The sequence below is a fragment of the Paralichthys olivaceus genome, chromosome 2 (genome assembly GCF_024713975.1).
Source record: "Paralichthys olivaceus isolate ysfri-2021 chromosome 2, ASM2471397v2, whole genome shotgun sequence".
NCBI classification, from domain to species: Eukaryota; Metazoa; Chordata; class Actinopteri; order Pleuronectiformes; family Paralichthyidae; genus Paralichthys; species Paralichthys olivaceus.
The window spans coordinates 7,369,050-7,396,940 of NC_091094.1; the positions used below are offsets into that span (position 1 = coordinate 7,369,050).

General features: G+C 40.2%; 1 protein-coding gene and 1 long non-coding RNA gene across 4 annotated transcripts in view; one reads left to right on the forward strand and one right to left on the reverse strand.

Moving 5' to 3' along the window:
* Window positions 1–3,194: 3,194 nt before the first annotated feature.
* LOC109635446 (A-type voltage-gated potassium channel KCND3-like) overlaps window positions 3,195–27,891 on the reverse strand; it is a 120,559-nt gene continuing 95,862 nt past the window's right edge. For 2 of the 3 annotated variants that reach the window (XM_069533870.1, XM_069533869.1), the window contains exons 3-7: window positions 18,628–18,790; window positions 12,406–12,507; window positions 7,996–8,088; window positions 7,249–7,508; window positions 3,198–6,266 (exon numbers count right to left, since the gene is read on the reverse strand). In XM_069533870.1, the coding sequence (XP_069389971.1) occupies window positions 6,029–6,266; window positions 7,249–7,508; window positions 7,996–8,088; window positions 12,406–12,507; window positions 18,628–18,790 (856 nt within the window). In that variant the 3' untranslated portion in view covers window positions 3,198–6,028. Of the gene's footprint in view, window positions 6,267–7,248; window positions 7,509–7,995; window positions 8,089–12,405; window positions 12,508–18,627; window positions 18,791–27,891 lie in introns of all 3 variants that reach the window. The other variant, XM_069533873.1, reaches the window with a different exon arrangement.
* On the forward strand, window positions 23,961–26,168 carry LOC138411981 (uncharacterized). Its single transcript, XR_011244471.1, has 3 exons — window positions 23,961–24,178; window positions 24,678–24,779; window positions 25,912–26,168. It is a non-coding gene; the product is annotated as an uncharacterized lncRNA (long non-coding RNA).

Here is a 27,891-nt window from a genome sequence, read left to right on the forward strand (position 1 = left end):
GTGATGGTGCTGCCTCATGGTTCTGTCCCGACTGTACCCTCGACCTGCAGCTGCTTCTCGTGCATGTGTCTTCTTCCTCCCATGCAGCTGTCAGCGTTAACACACTGTGGATTACAGCAAATGTCTCCTCAGATCACTCGGCGCTGAATCGTAGGCGGCACAGGCAGCAACAGAAACTGTCTTAATCACTGCAGACAGAGATCACATCATAATCCTCTCACTCACTCACTCAGTGTTGTGACTTGTTCGGTCACACTGAAGTCGAAGCAACGACACAACACAATTGTTCCTGTAATGAAACCGCTCTCTGTGTGCTGTTAGGACCTGAGCTGTATTTGGGTTGTAAACAGAAACTGCTGCAGATTCATCCTGTCACAGAAGAATCAACAATGGAGATTAAACCTGAACTCTGATGCTACAAATGTGCTGCAGGTTTGATTTTGGAGTCCCCCCCCCCCCCAGACCTACATGTGCATCACCTCACTTTTATGAGCCAGAGGTTTGGGGAGTAATGAAACTGTTCATTTTAAATTGAAGATAGAATATCATCTGTTTTACATCAGTCCAGTTTCTTTATCAGCAGCCGATCTTTCCAAAATGAGAAGGAAAAATGTGAAACCTGACGTTTGTTGTAATTTGTAAAGTCAGCTTGTTTAAAGTTAATTTAAATCGTGCATCAGTCTTATTGATGGTCCCACTGTGTTTGTCTCTGTTACAGTTGAATGAGACGTCATGATTTTAATGTTTGAGAAGAAACAGTGGATGATGTAATGTCTGCGTGTCTGTGTTCTAACCGTCCTCCCTCATGTGTTAAATATGAAATAAACCACATCAGTGTCCTGAACTTACATTTAACTTCATAAAGAAACATCTGTCACTTCATACGGCAGATAAAAGACATGTTAATGGGAAGATAACTCCAAATTATTATATTGTTATGACTCCCTGCTGGTGATAAAGTTACCAGTCAAACATTAAATCCAGTCTGAAGTGTCAGTTTGATGTTGTAATTATTATTAGAGACATTCAATTGATTCATGGCAGAAAATAAATCCACTTTTCGGTGATCGATTTAAATTAATTTAGAAGCAAAAGAGGATGAATTCACTGTTTTAGATCCTCACACGTTAACTGTTGGTTTTGTTATCGTCTTCCATGTTAGTAGATTAGATATGTTTTGATATTTGACCGTTAGTGAGAAGAAAGGACATGTGACGAAGTCATCTCCAGTTCTGAGAGGTTGTTAAGACCATTTGTCATGATTCGGTGACATTTCCTGTTTCCTTTATTCCTCTTTATTCTCGATCTTCTCAGTTTGGTACAAATTCTCCCTGTTTTACTTTAAACCTTAACACTGTGGTGAATTGTGGGTTAGGGTTAGAATTATATTACAAGTGTCCATAAGATGAACACAGCAGTTATACTGAATTGTTTTCGATGTGAAGAACATATGTGGTACCACTCTTTATCTGGATAATTGACCGTTAGTACAAAGAATCATAAATGATAATAATTGTAATAGGTGAAATAGTCTGTAGGTAGGTAGAGATGTTAGAGCACTGCCATCTACAGTCCAGGACATGCCACTGCAGTTTACTTATATGTAGATTAGTTTGAAAAAACCCCATAATTTTTAAACTTAGTTTAACTTTTTTTAGTGAAAATAAAATGTTTCTATACATTTTCAGTTTTCTGTCTCTGTGTTAAAATCTATTGAGCCTGTTTCATACTGGGTTCAGTTACAGCTGCTTGTCTCTTTTCTTTACAGTATCCAAAAATATAATTGTGTGAGTTAGTGGGTTCTGAAGAATTCAGTGATGGAAGGTGGGCTGGTGGAAAGTTTCTTTAAACATTGCTTTAATTCTCTGTGTGAGTCACTTTCCCTCCAACAGTGAAGGTAATCTGTGAAGCAGTTGGATGCGTGGGTTTTTCTGAGAGGGTTTGAGTCACCCAGCTTTTCTGTGTGATGACATCAAGCAGCAACTAGTGATATTCAGGTGATCAGCAGTGAAGGATCGTCACGATGACAATGAGACGACCTGAGGGTTAAACACACGACGGAAACTCAACCTGCCTCCGACTTTAAAGCATTTAAATGTTGGTTTTCTTCGATTCTTTAAATCACCTCATTTTTAAAATATAGTTTCGCTTTTGTTTCATATTGATGATCATAATACCAAGTCAGGATGGTGAAGAGAAAACAAAGCAAACAAAATGATTGATTGAATTGTTTGGTACAAACACTGAATACAGTTACTGTCCTTATAATTATTGAATTAGATAAGATAATAAGAAATTCAACAATGGTTTGTGGAAAGTGTGTATGAATAAGTTGTGTTGAACTACACTGCCATCTAGTGCAGCAGGTACACATGTGCAGGCAGGGATGTGCATTTAAAACTGGGATTGTGTGAAGAATTTACTAGGAATTTTGTAATTACTAATTTTACTAATTTTGTAGGAATGTGAACATCCCAAGTTTCTGCCACTAAAAGAAAAAGGAGCTTTAATATAATATACCAGGGATAGTTTTGAATTCATCACTCATCACAGTGAACAGTTTCTAAATGTTCTCTGAGTCGTGCTGTGTTTGCAGTCACAGTCAGTCAGAATGAATGTGGAACCAATCAGACGCCTCTCTGACGGAACCGTGTGATGGATACGAATTTGAATTGAATCTAATGTAATGAATCTAAAACCTTTGCACAGCTCTGCGTGTTTCAGCCTCTGAAGAAAGCAGGTTTGAGATGATTCACTTTTACAGAACACTCGAGGCTCGTTCTGCAGCGTGGAGTTTGAAAATGATCCGGTGAGTGACGATTAATGAATCAAATGTTTCCTGTTATCCTTCAGTTTGAAGAACAGCACAAAATCCCTCAGCACCATTTTGAAATAATTGTCCTCTTAGAACTGCACGTGGAAGCTGGTATCTGACTGAACTTCATTGACATTGATTTTAACTTCCCGCCTGTTTCCACCTGAGCCTGACAGATAAAACTAATATGAGCCTTTCACAGACACATATTTATTTTACAGAATAGAAGATGCAGAAAATAAACAATATTTACATTTTACGTTAAAGAATTCTGATTATTTTTGTTATTCAATTCTATATATTTGAGTCTAGGACATTTTTTCAATTGGTATTGAAATAATTTGAACTCCATCGGTTATCAGCTTCTCTAAATCCATACTCGTTGGGCTCTAGTTTAAAAGACAAGAACATGTTCTTAGTGTGAAAATCTACCAACATCATGACACTAGATTTTCTGTGGCAGGTTTTAATTTTCGTCTGACACTTGATAGTTGTAACAAACTGACAGAATACTGAACACACAGCAAACAGACAGAAAAGCTCAGTTCAAAAGGATAAAAAGATAGAAACAAGGAGAACAGCGATGCCAAGACTTTTACAAAAAGTGATCCCCCACAATTCTTTTTGAAGTCAAGTCCATAGTACGATGAAAAGTTCATCATCATGGTTTCGTCCTGGTGTCGGTGTCTTCTCCAAAAAACCTGTCGGGGCATGATGGTGGTCTGTGGTCCTGTCCTCTTGTGCAGATCCATGTCAGGAACATCACTCGCTCTTTATTTTCAGCAATAACAAAGAGAGGAAAATTATCTAAAGGGTTCTGTTTTTTTTTTTTTTTAAATAGCAGCAGAGAAAGTACGACAACTCACAGAGGATGGAAAAGTTTGGCACAACACTTTCACCTTGGTTTTCAAACTTGACAAAATACAGAAACGCAACACAAAGTTTACCGATACAGCAAAAACGACTTCACTTTCATGATCCCAGTACACATGAAGGGAAATTATTATTATTATTATTTTTTAGGAGAGGACAAATAAAGCCATTGTTTATTTGATACAGAGATCCACAGCTCACAAACTATCTGAAACACCAGGCATCTATCAGCGTCAAATGAGCGACACGTAGCAGGGGCGCAAATAACACGTTCACGCAGGAGTAAGGCCATAAACTAGGGTTCAGTTCACTTTCAATCATTCTTCGCTGCCGTCATGTGAACGTCACGGATTCTTATGATAAAGGTTCTTGTTACTCATCGATTCCTTTGTGTGTCTGAGAGAATATTAAATATTTCAAACTCAATATTTAATGTTTATTCTAGGAAATACTACTTTGACAAAGTAATCCCATGTGATGGACCACTCACTACTGTTTTCTTTCAGTCGAAGTTGAATTTGCTCAGTTGCCGTTATCATTTAATCTACAGCTCTGCTCTCAAAGAAATGTGTTAAAATAAAGTTATGTGGACTGTGAGTCAGGATTGTTTTGTTGAACCGGGTTATTTACACGTGTGTGTACACTTCTTTACAAATGTTAAAGATGTGAAACACATTTAAAACAGGTTTAGTTGTTTCAAACTGTACAAACAGCTCAGTTCTTTCACAGAGGAAATGTGTTCAATCTCAAATGTCCCCTCATGCTTCTCTGTGAGAATCAAAGTGAGCTGAGACAAAATGGTTCATCTGAAGACAACACATATGATCGGGCACCAAAGCACCAGGAGACTTGTTTTAGAAGTTTAGGCTCAGACAGCTCAGCGTCCCGATCAACATGTTTCTGCTTAAAAAGGCAGGAAAGAGAAATCATTTCTAGACAGTGACCGGACCCAAATCTATTTCCATATTTGCATATTTAACCACTTCTCTGTATTTAGACGAGTTTCAAGTGTAGATTTTCAGTTTCAGTTCAACTTGAACGTGAACTGTTTCCCCCGTTAACGTTCCGCGTGGTTGTTTGATATCACAGTGGTGTTCTGCATTTTGGCTTTCAGTCCCCAACATGTCCACTCAAGATAAATACACACGTTTCATTTTCCTTGTCAGCCTTCAATCAGGCAGCATGACGAGTTGCAGCTTTTGATTTTTCCACAGAACAAAGAGCAGCAATTGCATTCATACGAACAGTTTCAATCATGTAGAAGAAAATACTGCATGTATTTAATATCTTTAAAGGATAAACGTATTGGTATAGTTCTTGTTGTCAACAGATCCCACGACAAAACCAAAACCAATGCTCTGATTCTTAAAGTATCAGCCTGATGAATTGACTCTGTGCCAAAGACGATGATGTCTCTCTCTACAAACGTTTGGTGCTTGAATGTTCCATCGAAGAGTCTGACACAGACACACACTCGTTTAAACAAATGCTGGAGCTACAACTTTACACTATGACATGTTCCTCCTTTCTGATAAACATGGACACGGTTATTCTATTAATCCAGCTCTTCAAATGGTCCCAAACAAATACAATTACAGAAATTGTGTAGCATGAATCATTCTGAAATCGCCCTTCAATGAAAACGTCAAACCATCACGTTGTTCGTCAGGTTGAGAACCACTCTCTTGTTTGTCCTCAGCGTGAAAACTTTTTACAGTTTCAGGTCGGTCTCACTTCCTGCGGTCGATCTCCGGTCCGAAATTTAAACACGACAGAACTGAACATTTGCTTTCAGCCTCGACGTAATAACCAGATATGAATTTCCAACATAAATTTATAAAAGACACTTTTCGGTCCCACACATGAAATCCAGCGTCAAAAGACAGAAAACACAAACAAGACGTTACAAATTCAAGTAAACAGTTGCTCTTCCTCATCCTCTTCTTCAAGCACATTTAAGTCAACACAAATCTTTTTTTTTTTTTACGATTTCACACTTTAAATTTATTGTCAATCTGTGGAACGTCGACAGCGTCTGCTGATGTTGGACGTGCTGATCGTCTTCCAATGTCGTCCTCAGTACCTGCAGTGAAACATCTGTCCTGCTGTTAGAAACTATTAGAAATGCTGCGGTTCTGTCCGTATCTACAGTACATACAGGATGAGTGCGTGATTCTCTGTGCTCGTATTTACAATCCTCTGCCACAGTAATGTCTCCACACAGGAGGACAGACACCTTCCCAGTGACCCTGTGAAACGGGACATGATGCGTCCATTGTTGTAGTAAAACCTGCTTCTTCCTCCTCGTCGTCGTTACCGTCCTCCTCCTGCTGTGCACGGTCACAGAGCAGAGACTTTGACAATGTTGCTGCCAGCTGAGCTCGTTGTGGTCTGGATGCTCGGGGCCGCAGGGTGACCCGGGGGTGGGGGGGGCCTCCTCTGCGAAGGCCCGCGGAGTCCGTCGCCGTCAGGGCTCAGAGCAGGCGGCGTCGGGAGGCTAATGATCGCCGTGGTGATTCGACCGCTTTTGCAGTTGATCCTGCCTCTGTCGCCGGGTTTCAGGTTGAGGGTTGAACGACTAGAGAGGAAACAAACTTTCAGCTTCTGTAGGATTTCTGTTAAAAAACATGTGATGTGGACTTTACATCGAGTCAGGTTTGAGGTCAGGCTGCTGACGGGTTATTTTCCAAGAATTTTCCAGGAGCACATCGAATTTCAAACCACTAGAGCATTGCTGGTTTATTAATGAACGACGCGACGCCACTACCTCTCGTTGTATGAAAATGTAGCTAAAATATCCCAGGTACAAGTGAACATATGTTTTTTCTGTCTTGTTGACGACTTTAAACGCTTTACAAACAAGAGGATGTGTGGATGGACGTGTTGAGAGGACTGTTGTGATGACTGCTATTTTAGAGTCTTTCTTTTTCTAGTAATTCAAAATGTTTGTGCGTTGAATAATTTTGAAATGGTTGTGATTCATTTTCACTCTTTTCACAGCTTCATATGGTTTTGCTTTTCTCCCAAAGACAGTTCTCGGTTCTTTATGTTGGTTTATCCTTTTGAAATGATGGTTGAAACCCGCAGCTAAAACCGAGAGTGGACATTCAGAGCTTTTTAATAATAAAACAATTAATTGAAACACTTTGGCAACACGATACATCTTTCAGTCACATGTTCCGATACTTTGTCCCACATTGGAAAGGGGGGGCTCTTAACTCTTGTCTCATATTCATCTTTTAAAGCTGGGGTTGGTAATCCTGGAACAGCCGACAAGAGCAGGCTACACTTTGTAAAAATGCAACCAATACATCCCGCCCCCTCCCCAACTTTATTGATTGATAACTGTTGGGACATAAAAAAAAACCTGACTTTAATCTTCAACCAAAATGTCCGGGAATTGGCTTTGTAGATCTTATTTTATTAATGGGAGCGATGTCATTCACCGTATTTAACTGATCCTTCAAGTGGAAAATATTGTGGCAGCTCCCTCACAAATTTAGCATCGTTAAGTTAACGATCTCCTAAATCCTGTGTGTGTTTCTGCTGCTGAAATTCACCTGGCAGGGTGGGATGGTGCGTCACTGCACTGTATGTGGATGGCGCTGAGCTCCTGCAGGGGGCCCTGGCGTGTCGGGACGGGATGGGAAGAGGGTGTGCTGGCGTTGGGCAGAGGAGTGTTTCTCTTCGCCCTGCAGCCGCAGCAGGTACCGGCTGAGCTGTCGTGGCTGGATGTGGAGGGGCTGCGTGAGGGGAAGGTCTGCAGCGTCGTTTCCAAACAGTTCTGTTCGTATATCAGCTCGTCCACAAACGCATGAGCCTGGAGAGAAGCGATAGACGATAGATTATGGAGAAAAAGGAGGGAGTGAGGAAGAGGAGAGGACAGTGATCAGTAAATAAAAGACAGACTCAAGGGACTTGATGCCTGGAGTTATACATCAAATTTCACAAATAAAGGACTGCACCAGATAATTAATAGTGATTATAATAATAGCCTAATCGTAGAAGAATCATTTAAAATCTCTATTTGACTGGAGGGAAGATTCACTGATTCCCTGTGTGCAAATGTTTACAAGTGAAACGTGTCAAATGATTTAGATCAACATCTCTGAGTGTAATTAAACTCCCTGGAGTTTCATTTTGAGATGTGTTGGAGGAACGTGGAGCTGCAGGGTATGAAAAGGTCAAGTAGGAGACAAGTGTGGATGTTTGCAGTGATATGAAATTATTTAATCATGGTACAATTCTTATATGACGGTGAATACATCTTAACTTGACTTGTTGGGAATGTAATAAAGTGCACTCACAGTGGTTTTCTCCAGACAGTGCAGTAGGTGGTGGTGTTGGCTCTCTAACAGAGACATGGACTTGGTCAGCTTCTGCTCATCTTCCTCTGTACCCTGACAGACATACACACACACACACACACACACACAGATTATTCAGGGCGCTGTCGGTGTCGGCCCGTCAGTAACTGAAGGCACTCAGTGACTTTGGACGTGGATAACTCGGTGCATATAAACATGTTGCTGAAATGACTCTGTGCTACTTACTGAGGAATCTGAACATCAGTAATGGAAACTCAGTGATGTGATGCCTTCCTTTCGCCTCATGTACCTCATTTTCTGCTGAACTCTCTTGCTTCACGCTTGTTGATTTCATTTCCATTACGAGCAGGTAGCCAGCGACTCCTGCTCTTGGCTTTCAAATAATTTACTGGCCAATTACTTACATTACAGACCACATTTCTGCTTGGTGTGAATTGATCTCTCAGCCCGGGGCCTGCAGAGGCAAGTGTTTTGTTTATAAAATATTTTCTCTCTGGGTCATCACTTGTGTCGTTAGCTCTGTTATAACCTTTGGTTTGGTAAGAATGCCCCAAATAACCTCCCCTCACAGTTTATTTTAACTTAACATATAAATCTTAAAACCGTGATGTTGCCAGCTCTTACTTCTTCTCTGAGTAGATACCACTGGGTGATGTTTGATGCTGCGGGCAGATGAACAGTTATTGATGTCTGAAGCTTCCGAAAGAGGAAAAACAGCCAAGTTGAGAAAAAACAGAGACACAAACTGATGGAGTCATTTTCTGTTTTTTGGGTATCACTCCAAATGGGAAATGGTTTCAGAGCTCGGGCTCCGGTATAGCTCCGTCTCCAAGTAATCACAACTGCCAAATAACATGAAAAGTGAAAACAAATTAATTCTCTCCCCGCAGTGCACATTGTCCCTCAAAGGATTTGGGTAGGAGGCGATCCAGCCCAAGGACTCTTCATTGAGATTCCACACACATGAACAATAGAGAGATGTAAGCAGGAGAACAGTCCGCCCTCTGATGTCTCAATGTGTGGATTTACCCTCTGGCAAAGACGCCATCAGAGATATTTTCTTCATCTAGAGACTGAGACTTACTGTCAAGGCTCAGTTCTTCATCTAGCAAGAAAAGCAGCTGATCTGTAATGTGAGCCTGATCACGTTAACGTAATCACAAAGACGTGGCTACTGAGGGAGAGTAATACATTAATGAGGGCAAGTTACGCATCCACAGACTGAGAATCTTTATTCAAATGTATGTGATATGGATAAAATCTGTCCCTGCACATCGTGTGTACTTTTATATTGCATTATGGAGTTTCTAATATAAACTGAATAATCATTTATTCATTTTTGTGGCTCGCACAGTGATACAAATTAAGCTACATCATCAAATAGCCTGTATCAAAGACTAATTCATGTCCCTGCATTACCACCTTAGTCACCGTTCCACCATCTTTAATTTTCAGTTTCTTTTCTTCTCTGTAGTCTTTTTGTATTGAGGTAAACGAAGGACATGTTGCTGTCTCACGATGAATCATGTCTTTTTAGGCTTCACAGCAGCCTGACAGTTTTAACAAGATTTCCAACCATCCAGGGAGGTTTTTCTTTTTCAAAACAAATTTCACAGGCAGATCTGTGACTTAAATTAAACGCAACTCCCAAGAGAAATTAAAACTTTGATTCTTAGTATTCAGTCGTGGATCAACGGTATTCAGCTGACAGATGTTGTAAATGTCAGCGTGCACCTTAAAATCACATAAATGTCATACATGAGTCCTGCTCTTTGATTTGTAGAATTACCCACAATGAGACATGCACCTTTGGGGAAAAACTCACATTATAGTTTGTCACATTACAAGGAGATTTTTTCAGTCATGAGGTTTATTTTTAAATGACAAAGAAGTAATGGATTATACTTTTATAATAATGTGCAGAGCTGTGATCATGATATTGTCCAGTTCGCTCGGATGCGATGGAAAAATGGTGCTGTTACAAAAGATAACATTTCCACTTGACTGAAATTCAATTTAATTTACTGGTTTTCAATTTAAGAGTTCTTGTTATAATAGTCTATGATATAATGAGAAGAAGAAATGTGTTTTGGTCAATCATTTAATTTTCTGTATCGGTGACAAACACATTTCCATCAGGCTGTTCCATCAATCAACAGGTTGTCGACCGATTTTTCCAGAAAAAAATGTAATACATCATAAAAGAGGATTTTCTCCATATTGCTCATTTCTATACCTGTGTTGATTTACTGCCATTTTCTGATCCTGACACAGGAACATGCTCCGGTCCAACAAAGATCTGACTGGTTATCTGTTGCCAGTGAGCACAACACCAGACCTGTCTGAATCATCGGACTCTGTGACATGGGCAGTCTGGAACAGGCAGGCTGAGAAAAATCGGGAAATCCTGTCACTCGTAAGTGAAAAGTAGAATAAATTAAGTAAACAGAACCCAGATAAGAGAAACTGGAATTGATGATAAACCGATCACCCTCTATGATAATGAGCCCGCGATCTGGGAAACAAATGAGGAGCTGTCGAGGGCGCAGGCGGTCGGCCATCAGGGAAAACTGAAAAGGATCCGCAGTAAACTTCTAATCCAACTACAGGCAATGAGAGAGACAGTCACTTTGTCAAATATACCCACTCACTCCCACCGCAGACCCACGCAGCGCGACTGACTGACTGACAGCAGTGACACCATCATAATTTGATGTGCCAGGACGCTGGCAGCCTCATCACAGAGACGCAGAGGGATGGGGGTCACTCAGCACTCACAGATGGCATTTATATGATAATTCTAACCACTTCCAGACACCCATGAGCCTTCACACTGGACTCGATTAGATCCAAATGGATTTTAGTAACCATCTGCAAGGAGGGCAGTGTGTAACCGAAAGCAGGCGTGATGGACAGCACAGGATGGAAATAGGCAATTTGCTCATGCATTACCAAACACATATTTCCAAGGTGGTGACGAATAAAAAGAAGAGAAGAAGAGAGAAGTAAAAGTTGAAGAACAGTGGTAGATGGTTGATGAACAAACTGAGAATAACACGCGATTTAACATAAAAGATATTGGATTATAAGATTGATACTTTAATGTGCACGAATAGGCTGCAATTAGCTTAGCATATAGCATAAAAAACTGAATTAGGGGTAATGCTAGCCTGGCACTCCCCAAAGTTAAAACTACACTAAAGCTAATCTCTAAAGTCTACTTAGTAACAGGACTGGGCAGTTAAACAACACTGTATTGAAAGTGACATTTATAACCTCAAACCAACTTAATCTTTTCGGTTAATTTGATAAATACTTGCTCCACTGCCTGCGATCAATGTCAGGTGGGGGCCCAGATACCGTGTGCCACGCTGTATTACCCTAGTGCATCGCTCCTCACTCCCATGTGAAAGTTTGCTAATGTTTAGTGACAATCCAGCCACGTCAGCTTGTCCCCAACTGACCAAAGAGGTGTGTAGGTTTAAGATAAAGCTACGAACAGAAGAGAACAGGAAAGATGAGGGCTCAGGGTTTTGGAGTGTGGATACCAAGCCCGAGCCTGTTGGACTGAGTTTGGACAAATGTTTGAAATGATATCAGGGTCGGGTTGAGTTCAGTCACGATGGCCGGTCTATCTTCTTAATCTGTTACCCTTTTGTCAGGCTCAGGCCGGTAATTAAGATAAAAACAGAATGTCTGTCATGTTCGGGTACAGCTCGGTTAGATTTCTCTCACTCGGTTGGGTTCAGACAGAAAATGTGTGTTCTGAACCACACTCTAGTATTAGTGCCCTGCCTCACTGTTCACTGGTGGAGTTTTGAAGTTTGGCTCCACCCTCTTCTAATGCACTAATAGTGTAATTATTACTTAGCAAAAACAGTAGAAACAATATCTGGTGTCTGCAATTGCCACTTTCACTGACTCTGATTAAATCAAGTCGAGGACTGAAAGATTTCCAGGTAAAGTACTTTGTGTGATTACACCGATTACACCCACACAGAACTCCTCTGTTTCATCTATGTTTCATCCCTGCCCTGTACAACAACAAGAACGTAATGACTCAAGCCTCTGCTGCTCTTTTATTGCCTTTTAATAATTTTTCAATTATCCTGTGGATCATTATGGCAGTGATTATTGTTGTTTTGTATGTGTGTGTGTGTGTGTGTGTGTGTGCGCGCTCTTCTGTTGTGAAGTTGCTGCTTCCACCTTATTGAGTCGCAGTGAGCTGAAATAATTAGCAGATGGGTGTTTGACAAGGAACCATTTGATAATCTCTCATGCTGAATTACATGTCATGTTTTTTTAAATGAACACATTTGAAATTACTTCCTGGTAATCATCTCGCCCACTTTGCTGTTGATGGTGAAGTGGGTCAGAGGTGTTTCTCACCGTCAGCTCCAGCAGCTCGTTGATCAGCCCGTTGCGTTTGCTCTGGAGGAAGGCGTTGGTGCTGCTGGACTTGGCTATTCTTATCCTGGCCAGTCTGGCTTTCTGGGCGTGGGAAGAAGAAGAGGTCAGAGCGTCAGACTGCGTGGGCGGGAGGTCAGAGAAGATGACTAACGCCTTATTTAATAGTGAAAATCTGCCAACTCATCAGCCAAACTCTGTAGTAGTCTTCACAGCTACTACTGTACTGCTCTTCCCACCAAAATATTTCTTTAATGCATGAGATTGGAACTACATAGAGCTTTTTCTCTCTTGATTTTGTATTTTGGTCTAATGTATAAATCTTTAAGAGGAATCCTCCGAGGGTGTTGACTTGATTCGGGCCTGAAATATTGAAACAACTTTTAAAAGATGGGCAATAATATGTTGACACCAAAAAAGTGGCTCTCAAACATTCAGTTCTGAAACCATGGGCATTAATGTGCTGCTGGAACTGCCTCCACTCTTCTGGGAAATCTTTCCACGAGATTTTGTAACCTGGCTGCAGGCTGAAATTGATCCCATTCAGCCATCAGAGCAGTGGCGATGCTTGATAGGATCCGACTCACAGTTTGTGTTCCCCTTTCTCCCAAAGGTGTCGAATTGGGTTCAAGTCTTGGTTTCGTGCAGGTCAGACGGGTTCTTCTACACCAAACTCTGTAACTTATTTCTTTATCAACCTGGATCTGTGTCATACTGAAACAAGAGAAGGCCTTCTTCAAACGGATTTGATCTAAATTATGTAAAGTTAAATTATCTAAGGCTTTGCACAAAAGATGATGAAGAGCCCAAAGTACACAAGAGTATGAACACTAAAGCAGCAATAATGAAAAATCTGCTTCTTGTTTTTTAGGCAAAAATATCAAAGATCCTTTTAGCTTTTGTTCGGAATCACATCCTTGACTGCAACTATGAGATGTATCTATTGAAGATTTAGATTGTTTGGAAAAGAATCTTGCAGTGGAATTCTTTCAATATTTCTCATACCAAATAGACAAAATAACAAATCGATTACTCAAGAATGCCAAGTGTCAGAATAATCAGTACTAAAACTAGAATAAATCTTTGACAAGGCCCAAAAATCCCCCATGAAACCACAGTTAAATTCACTAGATACAGATTTTTTATTTGAATTTGCATCAATTTGCAAACACTCATTTATCAAACATCAGTCCCCTAAATAAGCAAGATTTCTTTCCATCACAGAACATTTTCAGCACCAAAATATACTGGGTTCTGTTCTGTTCTCTAACTAACAGTAGATTGATTTTTATTTTTGGAACTTCTCTATACAAATTCCCTTCTAAAAAATTTTTTAAATTGAACTATCATGTCCTGTTAGTTCTTTATTATCTTGTTCCATTGATACCATGTTATTTTACACTGCTGCTGTTTGTTAATAATAATGATTGTGTATGGACCCCAGGGAAACTATAGCAAACTCAAAACCAATAAGGATAAATAATGAAGATCTTGAAACAAGTTACAGGACCCTTCAGTCTAAAACCTATCAAACTGAACTTTTTAAAATACTGAAGATAGATACTGAAGATTTAAACTAAAATATAAATGAATACGCACATCAAACAATTACAATAAATTGATAGAAAGAATAGAAACTACAGTGGACATTATATATGAGTCACACAGGTAATGGATGGTTTTCTGCTTTAGTGCAGATTCTGCCTATTAGAGGCTGATGAGTTTACAGTGCACCTGACAAATATTAAATAAATTCAATTTCAAAGCTTCTTTGCTGACATGAATGAGTATTTTCTCTAAAAAAGATTAAATCGCCTTTTTTAAAATCTTGTTGGACAAACTTTCCATTCTTTATTTAAGAATAGAAAAATATTAATAAATATGAGAACAGAATGGAGTAAAGGACATAGAGCGACGAACAGGAAATGAAAGAGAAATCATATCGGGAATTTCTCAAAATCAGGAGCATATCAGGATGAGTGTATGTAATATAGCTGTGCCTCATTCTGGACGTGTAAGATGAGAGACGTCTTTAACCTTATCCCACTGCTTTCTCTCCCCGATAAACGGATTTTAGAGAGAGGATACCGGTGGAGCAATATCAAAAGTAATGGAATTAGCTTGGACGCTTCAGAAATACCTGTGAATGTGTGAAAAGCCGGAGACTGAGATGTAATAATAACAATTGTGTATGGAGGTGAGAGGGAACCTCTCAGCACAGCTCTATTTAAATAGTGAATGCATTTAAAAGTGAAAGCGCTGCCTGATTTTCTTATTGATCAAAGGCTCCACATGACACAAAAACCTGACGGGAGAACTAACTGTGCGAGTGCAAGAGCGCGGCAGCTGGTTGCACCGATGTTGGGTCCAGGTCTCGTCTTGGAAACCTTTCAACCACATTCTGAACTGATGAAATTCAGACTTTTTCTGAATCGAGAGTCAAGTCAAGTTTTTTCACGTTCGAAGTCGGTCTGAAGTTTTGAGGTAGGTTTCAAGTCACAATGATTTAAGATCAAATCCCCAAACGGCTCATGAAGGTGTCAAAGGAGAATCAATATTAGCAGAGAAAGTTATTTATGTCCAACCGAGCACTACAGTGTCCATTTTAAAGCTCCAACACCATCATGTATCATTCAGATCAGGCTGCTCCCAGCTTCTGAGGACCTCCTAATACTCATTACCTCCGCCACGCAGGTTATCATCCCACCCCTGTCCATTTGTTTGATGGTTAGCAGCGTAAATATGACGTTAATTTCTTCAGCAACATTTTCAATATGTTTAAGGTTTTGTAGGACAATGTGTTATCCAACCAACATTGTAAACATTTATAACTACTTAACTATTTTAGCTCATTACCTCCACCAAGGAGGCTATGTTTTCAGGATCTTGTTGGAAGGATGCGATATGGGTCAGGGAAGAACCCATGAAATTTTGCTGCAAGTTTTTCTTTTTCTTTTTTTTCTTTTTATATCAGTTTCTTTAACATTGCAGGATTATCCATGTTTCAACATTTTCACTGATTTCTCAGGGATTCATTCATGGGTGTCGGCATATTTGCAGGACTTAAAGCTGTAAGTGCGTGATGTTTGGTGCAGCTTGGTTGGATTAGAGGAGGACCATTGAGCCTTGGTTGAGTTGACAAAGTTACACAAGTGACACAAGTAAGGGTCCCCTTATATTCAATGACTCCAAATTGCACACACTCGTAGATCCATGAAAATTGGTGTAAGTGTCAAAACAGTTTGCTTTTGCTTGCCCTCCCACCGCCCTGATCTGCGCTAGAATTTTAAGGGTTCTTTCTTGGCCCACGTCTTTCTAACAAGTTTAATGGAAATCCTTTCAGTAGTTTTTCATTCCCGCTGAGAAAGAGACAGACGGGTGAAAACACAACCTCGAGGTAATGAGGAGATGTTTGGATATGAAAGGAATATGTCAACAGCGTTCGTTTAAAATCCAAAGTGCATTTGTCAAAGCTCATGTATGAAGGTAAAAGAAGAGGTTTTTCATGTATTTCGTGTGAAAGGACCTCCTCAATACTCTGTCCAAAGCCTGGTGATAATGGATTTATAAATCTTTCGTCTTGGTTGTCTGAGCAAATCAAGTCATTGTGCTCCAACATTACCAACCTCTCTCTGCAGCAGTCCAAGAAAAAGGCACAAAGTGTTCACTCCCCTCAGACAAGTGAGCCTTGAAACTCCTCCACATTGAGACCTTTTCCTCTTTATTCTTTCTTTCCTTTACCACAATCAGCGTCTCTCACTTCTCCCTCCTGCGACTGTCTCCATCGTCTTGTTTTGACCTCACGTCCAAATTCTTACACCCCCTACTTGACAACCTGCCATCGTTCAGTGTGGTTCCACTCGACTTTGCCCATTACGAGTGCGACCTCATTTACTTCCTCAACTCTCACCGACACCCCGATGGTGAGTATGCTGCACCGCTGATTTGTGCGGGAATAAAAAACGAAACCTGACGTCTCCTTTTGGGGGGGGGGGGGGGGGGGGGGTTATCTTATCAGGGAATTAGGCACATTAGTGTCCGGGGGTTCCTGTGGCTCTGTGGGTGACTGAACATGAAGAGGAGACACTGTACTCCACTCTGAAGAGACACTAGAGGATTTAGTATAGGGGACAACTATCTCTACTGCCAGTTCAGCTTCTCCACTTTATATTTTCTGACAGGGAAACAGCAACGGGTACATGAGAGGACGTTTAGTAAACTCAAATCCCCAGATGTCTACATCAGTGTAATGGGAGCCTGGAGCAGCCTGTTATTAGAGAGAATGAAGAGGGATGAGACTCAGGGACAAAGAAAAGGGAGGAAGAACAGACGAACAGGGTTAATATACATATCTCCTTGTTTCCCTCTTTTCCATCTCTTTCTATTTCAGCATCGTACTTTATGGATAAAAACAAGAACACATATGGCGATAGAATTCTGTGAATTGGTGATAAATACACAGTAAGAACAGAAAATTACACAGAGCTGCCGAGGAGAGCAGCTCCTCCTGCTCACTGACGTCAGGTTTAATGTGCACCTGTAAAACGTGCCGTACTTTCCTGGATGGGCAAAGTGTTCTCTCTGTGCGAGGAGATTATAGTATTTAGAGTATTTAGAGCTGTGACCAACCATTTTATTTCCAATAATACACCTTTTGTAGTTAGAGCCTGATTGGCCGTCGTTTTTGTGTAACGAAACAAACTTTTACATTTTTAATTGTAACAAAAAATTGTTTATATATATACCTATTGGCTGATACATTATTGGTACCGACTCTAATCTGTTGTATAAATTTTGAATCTTGGTGTTTATGCCAACAAAACAGTCCTTTAAGTGCTCAAAAATAGAACATTTAAATTCATATAGATTACAGTACAATCTCAAATGGATGTTGTAATAGAAATAAGAAATCTCCAGAACAGCTGAATGTACCTTCCTCAACAACTCTAATCATTTTGAGTAAATGCTAGGACCCACTCGCTGCCCAGTCTACTGTCTCTACACGACAGATTCAGAGAACATAGTGGCCTGATGTGTCATGAGAAAGACTCCTCTGTGACCACGGTATAAAAGCAAAAGCTGCATTAAAAATGGTCATTCCTTTTAATTTTCATTGAACAGCTCAACCACGTTTGTGTAAATTAATTCCTCCTTGATAGCTGCTTATGTGTTTCTGCTCTTACTGATATAATTGGACGGGTAAGCCCCAAGGAGCCGCTAACGCTAAAAGAACTTCATTAGCAGGAGTGTTACTTATGAGTTTTACTGTCCCGTTGTGTTCTGAGACATGTTTTACAACCACGGCCAAGAATGAGGGACATTTAAAAAAGAATAAACGGTTTGTACCGAGAGCACAGTCAGTGTTGGACGTGGTTGTTGAGAGGTTGTATCTGAATGTCAATGTTACAACACCTATGTGGCTCCTGTAGCCAGTCAACAAGATTTTATGCTTCACAAGCTTCACCTGCATGTGGTCAATAAACTGCGGCATATGAAGGTGTGAGGGGAGGGCTTGTCTATCGTGTTTGAATTTTTGGATAAAAGACTAAATAACATTTTCCTTCTCAATTAGAAATCAGCAGCTGCTCTGTAACTTACGATTCTTCTCTCATGCTGTAGAAAGGTCAACCTCACTGGGCGAGTGGATAGCTAACATTTGGTACTTGAAGTGTGTGTGAGAGCGACAGGGAATGTGTGTGTACATGGGAACGAGGACGGTGTCAATGTGGGTCTGAAGGGCAACAAATGTTTGTGTGTGTTTGTGTGTGTTTGTGTGTGTGTGTGTGTGTGTGTGTGTGTGTGTGTGTGTGTGTGTGTGTGTGTGTGTGTGTGTGGCTGGCTACGATTTTCAGCACACGTTCCATTTCTAATTGGGATGAATTATTTTTAAAGTTTGTAAATTTGTCGTCTGTACATTTTGTGGAGAAAAAGAAAAGTCCTCTGTAACCACTGCCATTATTATAATGATGAATAGGCTTCAGGCACAACCATTAGCATCCACCCACCCAGAGTTTTTAACACTTCAACCTCCCATTCACTCTCATTAACTTGATAATGTCTAATAATCCTGCCACTTTGTTGTTTTGAAAAGCGTGCACTTTTAATGGTTGGGGTTATTTGCATGTGCACGTGCACATGCAAATGTGACCTGCACATAACCTTTAAATGTGCCTATGAGCGGGTGGAGCAGCTAAAGACTGTTACCTTCTGAGCGCGGCGTTTGTCCGCTCTCTGGTTCTGGTGGTAGATGCGGCTGAAGTTGGAGACAATGACGGGGACGGGCAGAGCGATCACCAGCACACCACTCAGGGAGCAGATGGAGCCAAAGATCTTTCCAGCGATCGTCTTTGGCACCATGTCCCCGTACCTACAGGTGAGACAGACGAGAAGAGACGAGATGGACAAAGCGGTGACAAAGATGTACAGCTTAGGATTCACAAGGTCTGTTTACATCCACTTATTTTTCAAAACGGGCATAAAAAGGGAGTGTAAATGCCAGAAATAATAAAACACTGCAAACTTGAATGTTACTCGGTAAAGTGAATATCTCCACCCAGGCCCAACAGTGCCCTGAATTCAATCAAGCTTTAGGCCACAGCAACACTATGGGAGTCCAGGGGCTGCACAGTTAAGAACATTACAGATTTATTTTTATGTGAAACAAAAGTATGTGAGACACAAGATGTGAACTCTGAGCCGGTTGTGTTGGCATCAAAAAACAGACCTCTTTAGATAGCAGTGCTACATTACTAAATCTAAGCTTTAATTTGATGTGTACTTGTTTGATTTGAGGCAGTCTTACAAATATAGTGGTGCATAGAACAGAAACACGAAATGCTCAAAAGGCTTCAAGCAAAAAAAACGTAACTGTCTTTAAAAAGCAATTACAGAAATATTTTAGTGCATAAAAACGACCTGTGAATCTTTTAACCTTTGCACAAAAAAAAAGGGTGCATCATGAACACAGTGAGCATGAGTCATTGCTGCACTTTATCTTCCTTGGCTTGGAGAAAAATGTCACCATGGCTTAATGAAAATGTTTACCACTTGTTATTTCTTTAGTTTTACAGTTACCATACAGTTGATGAGAAAAGCTTCCACCTGAATGAAACTCTACTGGATCCAGATTTGTATTCTTTTCTGAGGACGCCGTGAAAATGTAAATATAACCTTTTTAAGATTTTTAAAAATATATATCAGTATTTTAATACGACTCTACACAGTTGGGCTTGTTTCACCTCCTGTAGACAGAGATGCATTTCATGCTGCCTGCCACTCATCCGAATACAGAAGAACAGTAGGTGCTCTCATTTCAGGTGCAGACGGGTTCATGCTGTAAATCACCACAGTGAATGAAATAAAAAAAACACCGACGTGTCACATCCTCTTATCGTCACAGTAAATTCACACTTACAGCGAGTTAGCTTGGCTTGTACTGATAGCATGTGTGTGGCTCAGAAACTGTATAAAAATAATGTGCAGCAGTGGTGTTTCACAAATTTGCTGAAACATACTATAGTACAATTCTAATGAGAACATAATTACAGGCTCTACATCCCCACACACAACCACTGAGGTTGAAGTGTTTCAGCGAGCAGAAACATTTCCCTGATCTTTCTTTGGCAGATTTAGTTCATGATAGTTTCTCGAATATCTCAATTTCTGTTTCAGTTACAATAACAACAACAATCAAATTCAACACCGTGCACAACACCTGCCAGTGAGGCGACAAAATGATTGCTCTCTATAGAATCAAACTGTACTAACTGATTGTTTTAGATATGGTGTTAGCAACAGCTAGGTCTGCATGTAAACATCCAGCAGATAGAGAACAAATATTAGGATTCATTCAGCTCAGTCAGGGTGTAACAAAGCCATGCTAGTGGCATCCAGGGCCAAGAAGAAGGTTTGACTCACTGGCCGAAGAACAAGGACCAAATTGATTTAAAAAAAAAGAAAAAACACCGACTTGTAGGGCAAGCCTTTGAGTGGGTGGGGAAAGATGCTAAAAGTCTTCTCGTGGAGAGGCTGGAGGCGTCAGGTTTTAGAAGTGTGATGTAAAGTGATGTTTTCTGGTGGATAGGTGCCGGTTTTTAGAGGAAATCACAGCATTTAGAAAAAGGGGTGGAGACGACAAGCGGGTGGAAAAGTTCTTTTCATCACAGAGAGACGAGTGCATATTCTGCATTCGACCAATTTCCTCAAGGGCCACTTTAACAACACAGATCGCAAACAGTGGTTTGACTTTCATCCTGAAAGTTTGTCTAAAACACTTGCACTTGTCAAAAAAACCATTTTTTCTCTTCCTCTTCATTGCGTTCTCGACATGAGAGACTCTTTACATGCTCTGTAGACCACTCTTTCCGCCCAGACATGGGTGGGTGCTAGCTTTTCCACTCTTCTGACTGTTGTTTCTTTGGCCAAAACCTCTCGATTGCTGAAAAGCGCTTTAATCACCAGACTTACCTACCTCCTGTTTACTACGCACAAACTGGAGAGCAGGGGGATTGGCACAAGCCAGGCCTTCTGCTCCACGTGAATAAATACATTAGAGAGGGAACATGAAATCACTCAAATCCCCTTTGAAAGAAAAAGTTTCGGAGTAGAAATGATGCAGACCATTTCTAATGAAACAAATGAACTCAACAGAGTGGTTTCTTTTCCTTTGACAGCTTTGATCACTCACTATGCGATCAAAGCCAGTCAATCTTCTATATATATTCAGTTGAATATGTGTTTTCTTTTTTTCTACAGTTATTCATAGTAAAGCTTAAGGTTAAATTGTAAAATATCTGAAAGCCATTCGCTTTTCGCTGCATTTGCCAACGAGTTCAGCTCACAGCCTGAAACGTCTACTTGACTCTAAATGTGTTACAAAAATGTTTGTGTTATGTAAACTTGTCTCATATCATTCAGGGAACTCTGACACACACTAGAGTGTGAACATACCAAGCAAGCTGACATTCAGGTAAAAGATATTCCGGGTCAGTGATGTTGGCTGGGCTGATTTTTTTACATGCATGTCTATAATAAGGGGAAATGAGCAGGGAGCAAATGTGTGAAGAACAGGGAAACAAAGTCTCAGTTTCATTATCTGCATCAGGCTCGGGTGGAGTTTGGACTCAAAAATCAGAATCCATGTTAGGTGTAGTTTCTCTCAGCTCAGACGTGTTTGGAAAATGTGGCCCAAGCTGCACTCAAACATTTAATATCAGCTTTTCCTCCATCGTGCAGTCCATGCCTTGCAGTTTTGTTCCTACTGGATGCATGAGTGTTGATGCACACATGGAAATGTTTTACTCATTATTAGCATCTGTACCCAAAAATCTAGTCTTTGTTCATCCAGCAGGAAAACAGACATTACAGACAGTAAATGTAGCCATCAAGTTTAGCCTGCTTTTGTTTACCTCTGTGTGAGATGAAGGATTTCAGCTACTTCATCTTCCTCTATTATGACTGTGAACTGCGTATGCTTTGTGCTAGCTGACAGACGTACGAGTGATGAAAGGAGGCTTGAATCATTTGCGTTATTAAATCATGTTTGCAGTAAAAGAGAATACATTCATATTTCTCAACAAACTCCATCTGAAAGTCACTCTCTTTCCAAGGATAAAACTTTTTTCCTTGTGTTGTTTGAGAGGTGATGGCAGGCTGGCTGATGTGCACTGTACAGAAGGCACAGAGTCAAAAATAGGAAGGATTATTAACAAGCGATGGATATTTGACCACAGGGCTTGTCTTTAGTGTGGCTGAGTCCTTCTCCTTGCTGCCACACAATCAGACAAATGATTCCTCAGCTTGCTCCGCTCTCTGTCTGTCAGCTGATGAGACGTGACACTCTCCTGGCCGTGACTGCTTTGTTGTAACAATGTCTGACACTTCACACCCACTACGACGTCTCAAACATCATCACAACGTATTTAAAACTGTGCTGCTCACAACGTAAAGGAGCTCATCACCAAAACACTGATGAATCATTATTACTGCGATTACTGAGATTCCTTTTATATAAAGACAAAGAAGGTCATCCTTGAGTCGGCCCCTCATGCGGAGAGGTAATCACCTGTTGTGCCTTTTTCTCATTATAACATCTAAATGTACTTTGTAATCAAGAGGCCATCTTAACACAGATCAGACGCTCTTCAGTTTATAACTCTATAAGAGTTTTAATTATTTTCCCATTAACTCATGTCTAAACTAGAATAGCACTCAGTGGAGCGCAACGGTCTCCTTATGAAACCACAGTTACATTCGCAAGCTCTGGATTTTTATTATCTGCATCAAAGTACCTGAATCTTTTTATGTAAATGCACAAATTATTACCTGGGAAATCAATGAAAAAAAAAAACCTATCTGGCAATGTTAAAGAAAAAAAAAAACCTGGATCGGCCCTGTAGTATTTCATTGGTTCTTTCTTGGCTCATATTCCATCCTTTCTCCAGGTTTCATGAAAATCCATTCCTGCTGACAAACACACCAATGAACAGAGAGTGAAATAATAACCTCTTTAGTGGAGGCAATAATTGCTGATTATTTGGTACAATCACCCTGAGAGTAAAAACTCATCTTCCACTGTCTGAAACTCTGCAGCATGTGTCACGTGTTCTCATGAGCCAAACTGATGCTGCTTTTACATCACACGTTAGTCTGCAGGTTTACAGTTCAAAGTGCTTCACAATCAGTCAAATGTTTAAAATAATTCCATATAAAGTGCCAATCGGTGTAAAAAATGGCAATATGCACAATACTGAAATACTTAACAGTAATATATTATTGAAAATAATAAAAGAAGTAGCCTACAAGTACAGAAGTTCCAAACAAGAACTTGAAGTGTTGTGTTTCTATTCAAAAACAACAATTTCAACTTCTAACGCCATCTGTTCTAACTTTAACATAAAGGGTCGACATGTCAGTCTTGTAGTTGAAACAATCTAGTAAATCAAAGTTAAACTTAATTTCTAAATAAAAATAATTCGTTTTGTGAACATTCCCCTGAAGGAGCTGTGATATTAAAGGTTAAATAAAAACAGGGACCAATAACAGATTTCATTGCAAATTTCCAATTAAAATGTCTTTAATATTAAATTGATAAATGCTGTGTCACACTCTCTACAACTGTAAGAACTATATATAATGTAATTTGCTTGCAGTTTTTAATGTTGTTCTAAACTAATCATTCTGAATTTATCTTTTTGGAGAATTCCCTCAATTGGCTAGTTTACTGTTTTACATGAGTCGCATGAACATCTCACCAAACCCCATTCAAAAATGTGGCAGTTTAAAAAAGCCCCACTTGTCTGTATGACAAAGGAACGCATTGTCAGATGTCTGTATTGAACAGCCACGTCTGATTCAACTGACAGAATTCTTTTAAATGAACTGAATTTCTTTTCACACTTCTCACACTAACATAAAAGATGTCACAGGTCGGTTCACTGTGGAGCTGTGAGCGGATACGAACTGTGCAGCTGCGCAATGATGCAACAAGGTTCAAAACACAGCACAGGATCTATTTCTCCCCTAAATGTTCTTCGACAGACATTCATTATTTTGTTCTTCTCATCTGCTACAGTTAATGCCGATGCTTAAGCTGGTGGAAACCAAATCTGTTGCGAGGGGATTCATTCAGTCGTTTATTTTTTCCAATCTCTAACTTGTTTTGTTTCTGCAGTATGTTGGAGGAACCGTGGGCATCGGAACAGAGTTGGACTGGATGGATTGCGAAACCAAAGCAGTCAACCTGGCTGAGTGAAATGTGAGAGGCACAACTAAGAGTCAAACCAAGACTGATCACCTGAATGAGAGCACCAGAAAAAAACACATGAGCAGAGTTGCAGGTCATCACTACAACAACCTAACCACACACACACACACACACACACACACACACACACACACACACACACACACACACACACACACACACACACACACACACACACACACACACACACACACACACACACACAATGAGCATAATTGATCCCGATAAGTGAATTTATTTAATTAGTTTTACATATTATATAAATAAACATCTGTTTAAAAACAGGTCGATCCTTTCATGTCTTTTGTCTTTTAAGGATTAACTGTAAAACTTTTATACAAATACAAAAAGTTGCTAAGCTGCTGAGTCCTAAATGCTTTTTTGTCAAAGACACATTTGCCTCGTGACTGTGCAGATTATTAGCAGATCTCTTTGCATGATGTTTTTTAATCTCCCATAAATGTGAATGGCTCTTACTTTACCCTGATAGAAGCAGCATTGGGTCATCTCACTTTAGAGAACAGTGCAGTTTGAGGAGCTGACAAAGTGGACGGACATTCTCCAAATGTGTGACCACTGCAAACACATGAAGGTAATCAAAGGTTTTGTTGAACGAGGGTAAAGACTCGCATAAAACATCAAAATAACAAATTACTCTTTTGATTTCCCACCAAGCAGGTTTGTTCGCCCCTGCCTGCTTCTTTCTTTGTTTTTCAGTAGGTGTCCACATGCTTGCTCATTGTTTCTCTATCATTTTTAAGGTCTGGACCTTACTTTGGAAAGTGCCTTGAGATAATGTATGTTATGATTTGGCGCTATAAACATATGATTTAACTGAACTGAAAAACTACTGAATGGATTTCCATTTAAGCTGATGGAACAGGAGAACCCTTTCAGTTTTGGCACAGATTCGTAGAAAGGGGCCAATTCAGGATTCTTTTCAAAAGCAGGGAGTATTTTGACATTTTCATGGATTTCAAACGGTATCATTTATGGATCCTTATGTAAACTGATATCTGCGAGTGTGTGCAATTTGGTGAAGCTTGATTGGCTGTTAGGCCTTGGTGGAGGTATGTGCTCTAGTGCCATTAGTTTCATACTGAACATGTCTGATTTAGAAAGTTGATTTGTTTCTTTCTTTTAAAATACAGAGGAGAATTGGCATTTCTAAAATCTCACAAAGATCCTGAAGTTATAATCTTTACGATTCTTATGAAATAACACCATATCGATTCAAAGCCTCATTATGATCCAGCATTTCTGTTTAATTTTACCCTCACTGTGATGCACCAGAGCTAAGTTGCTGTTCATGTCGAAACATTTCCCTCCTCTGCTGCTTCACCTTGAAAGAGAAAAATATTGTGGTTTTTATTATTTTATCACTAGATGAGTTTAAAATATTGCAGCATGAAATCAGATCTCAGCTTGTGGAGATGAAACGTGCTTTGATTCAGCTTCACTATGAAACAGGAACAAAGCAGCTGCTTAAAGAGGGTCGGCTTAATGCTGGGAAAGTATAAGTATGTTGTTTTTGTAACATTATGAAAAAATGATGCAAAGCCAATAGCAAATTAAAATGATGAAATTAAGATGGTACGAGTACTACACGAAAAAACTACAAAATCTATTGTACATTTTTAAGTGTTTCACTGTTTCAAAGTCGTGGGCTGAATTTTATATGAGGGGAATTAAACATCGATTCGTACTCTTCTCTTTGCTTCCAGGTGAAACAGCGTTCAGACGACAGCCCCCTGCAGCAGCACTGCTTCACACTTCACGATAAATTTCCACGCTCTCTTTTTGTCTCATCATTGCAGAGCCAACACAGAAACCAATCTGCACTGCTAAACCCAGAGAAAGTGAACATGAGGAGAGGCTGACCTGACCATCTATCTCACGGGGCCGTGAGGGTACACAACCTGCTGTACTGACATCCACACACAGTCTCACCTCTGTTTTCTGCTGAATGAAGCAGGAGAGGGGGGCGATAACACGAGCGGGAGGGAGGGGTGGGACGGGATCAAACTGGAGGAAAAGCAACAGCCTGATGTCTGTTATTACACACAGGCATGTGAGGGATGTGGGATATTAGTTTGTGTGACCTGCTGCCACTGGGAAAAAAAGCACCATCCATCATGACCTATGTGAGCTCCTGTGTGAGTTAGAGGCTGCGCTATCTCAACAAGGAGACTTGACATCAAGGGCAAAGTAACCTGCCACAGAGAGCTGCAGAGAACAACCTAAACAAGAGCGAGTTTATTTAAAAGCATGAATAACAAACGGTTCAACTGAGGTTCATTGTCGGCCCAATGCTGATGAATGAGGGAGCGACACATGGACAATAGCAGAAAGAAAAAAACAACCGTGAATTAGGCTGTTTTTTTCCCCCTAAATACGTGCTTACGAAAATTTCCCCTGAATCAATACAAATTATTTATATATATTTCAACTCAACTTAATATTCACATGGCTACAGTGCACAGATGCTGCCTGGTAATGTCACTATCCTCTCCTGGGTTTTTCATTTGTTTTTCCAGCCAGTTTCCTGCTGCTGGTTTGGTTTGTGAATTTTAAACAAACTGTCCTTCGTTAACACAACAATCTGATTTAAAATGACAGATATTTGGTTATTGCTTATAGACGAAGCCATATACATCAGAACAGTCTAAGATATTATACGTGATGCCTTTAAAAAATGGTAAAGGAGTAGGAGCTCCCTTACAGTTGTAAGTTGTTTGTTTATTCCTCCTGCAAACGCTTATTTGTCTTGATTAATTAAATATTTGGCGTAAATAGCCGAGGTTTCTGGAGACCAACTTGATTCGACAGTGTTTGCTTTTCCGTTGGGGGGTGGTGGTGGAGGGATTCAGCTCGCTTGGAGTAATTTAATTATATATATATAAATATTTGGCAATACAACAAATCAGAAGCTGTTAGGAACATTCTCACACACCAATAATTGCCTCAGGGTCTTTATGCAAGAGCTTGTAACAAATTCTCTCATCTATCTCTGAGACTGTCACATTACCCCGACCTCTCCCCATTTACCCGTTTGTTATCTGTTGCTTTGCTCAGACGTTCTGGCATCTGACTTCATATTGTATTACACCACTCCTTCTTTATTCCTGCAACTGTGGGGCTCTGTGATGACACCGCTTCAACAGCTGTAATATTTTCTCATCTCTGCGCGTCCTTTAATATGACGACTGACCGGGCTGAAGTTTATAATGATATAATCTGCTCATTAGCAGCAGCAGGAGTTTGAGTCGTGCAGGCCAAAGTGCTTCTTTTCACTCTGAGTGGACATGTTCATGAACAAAGGTTTCCCACAAATGGAGCAGAACAGGTAACATAACAGTGATGTTAGCTGAGCAGCAGCAGCAGCATGGTGCTACTGTGTGTCTGCACGAGATGCGTTCAGGTTCAGACACGTTGTGGGGTCACCCATCTTCTGGAAGTACTCAGAGCCCAATACACAATTACTATAGGTAATTAAATAGACCTGAAGATGCACGTGAGACAAGCAATTGAAAAACAGCTGAAACCTAAAAGGAAATCTTTCTATAATAAACAAAATGAACTTAAAGCATGTGCACCTGCTCCCTATCAGGTTCCTCAAGCTTTTTTCAACACATCTGTGAAGTTATTGTTGAATCTGAGACTCACGGGCAAACAAGTCTCACAGACTAAAGACATTTTGGATA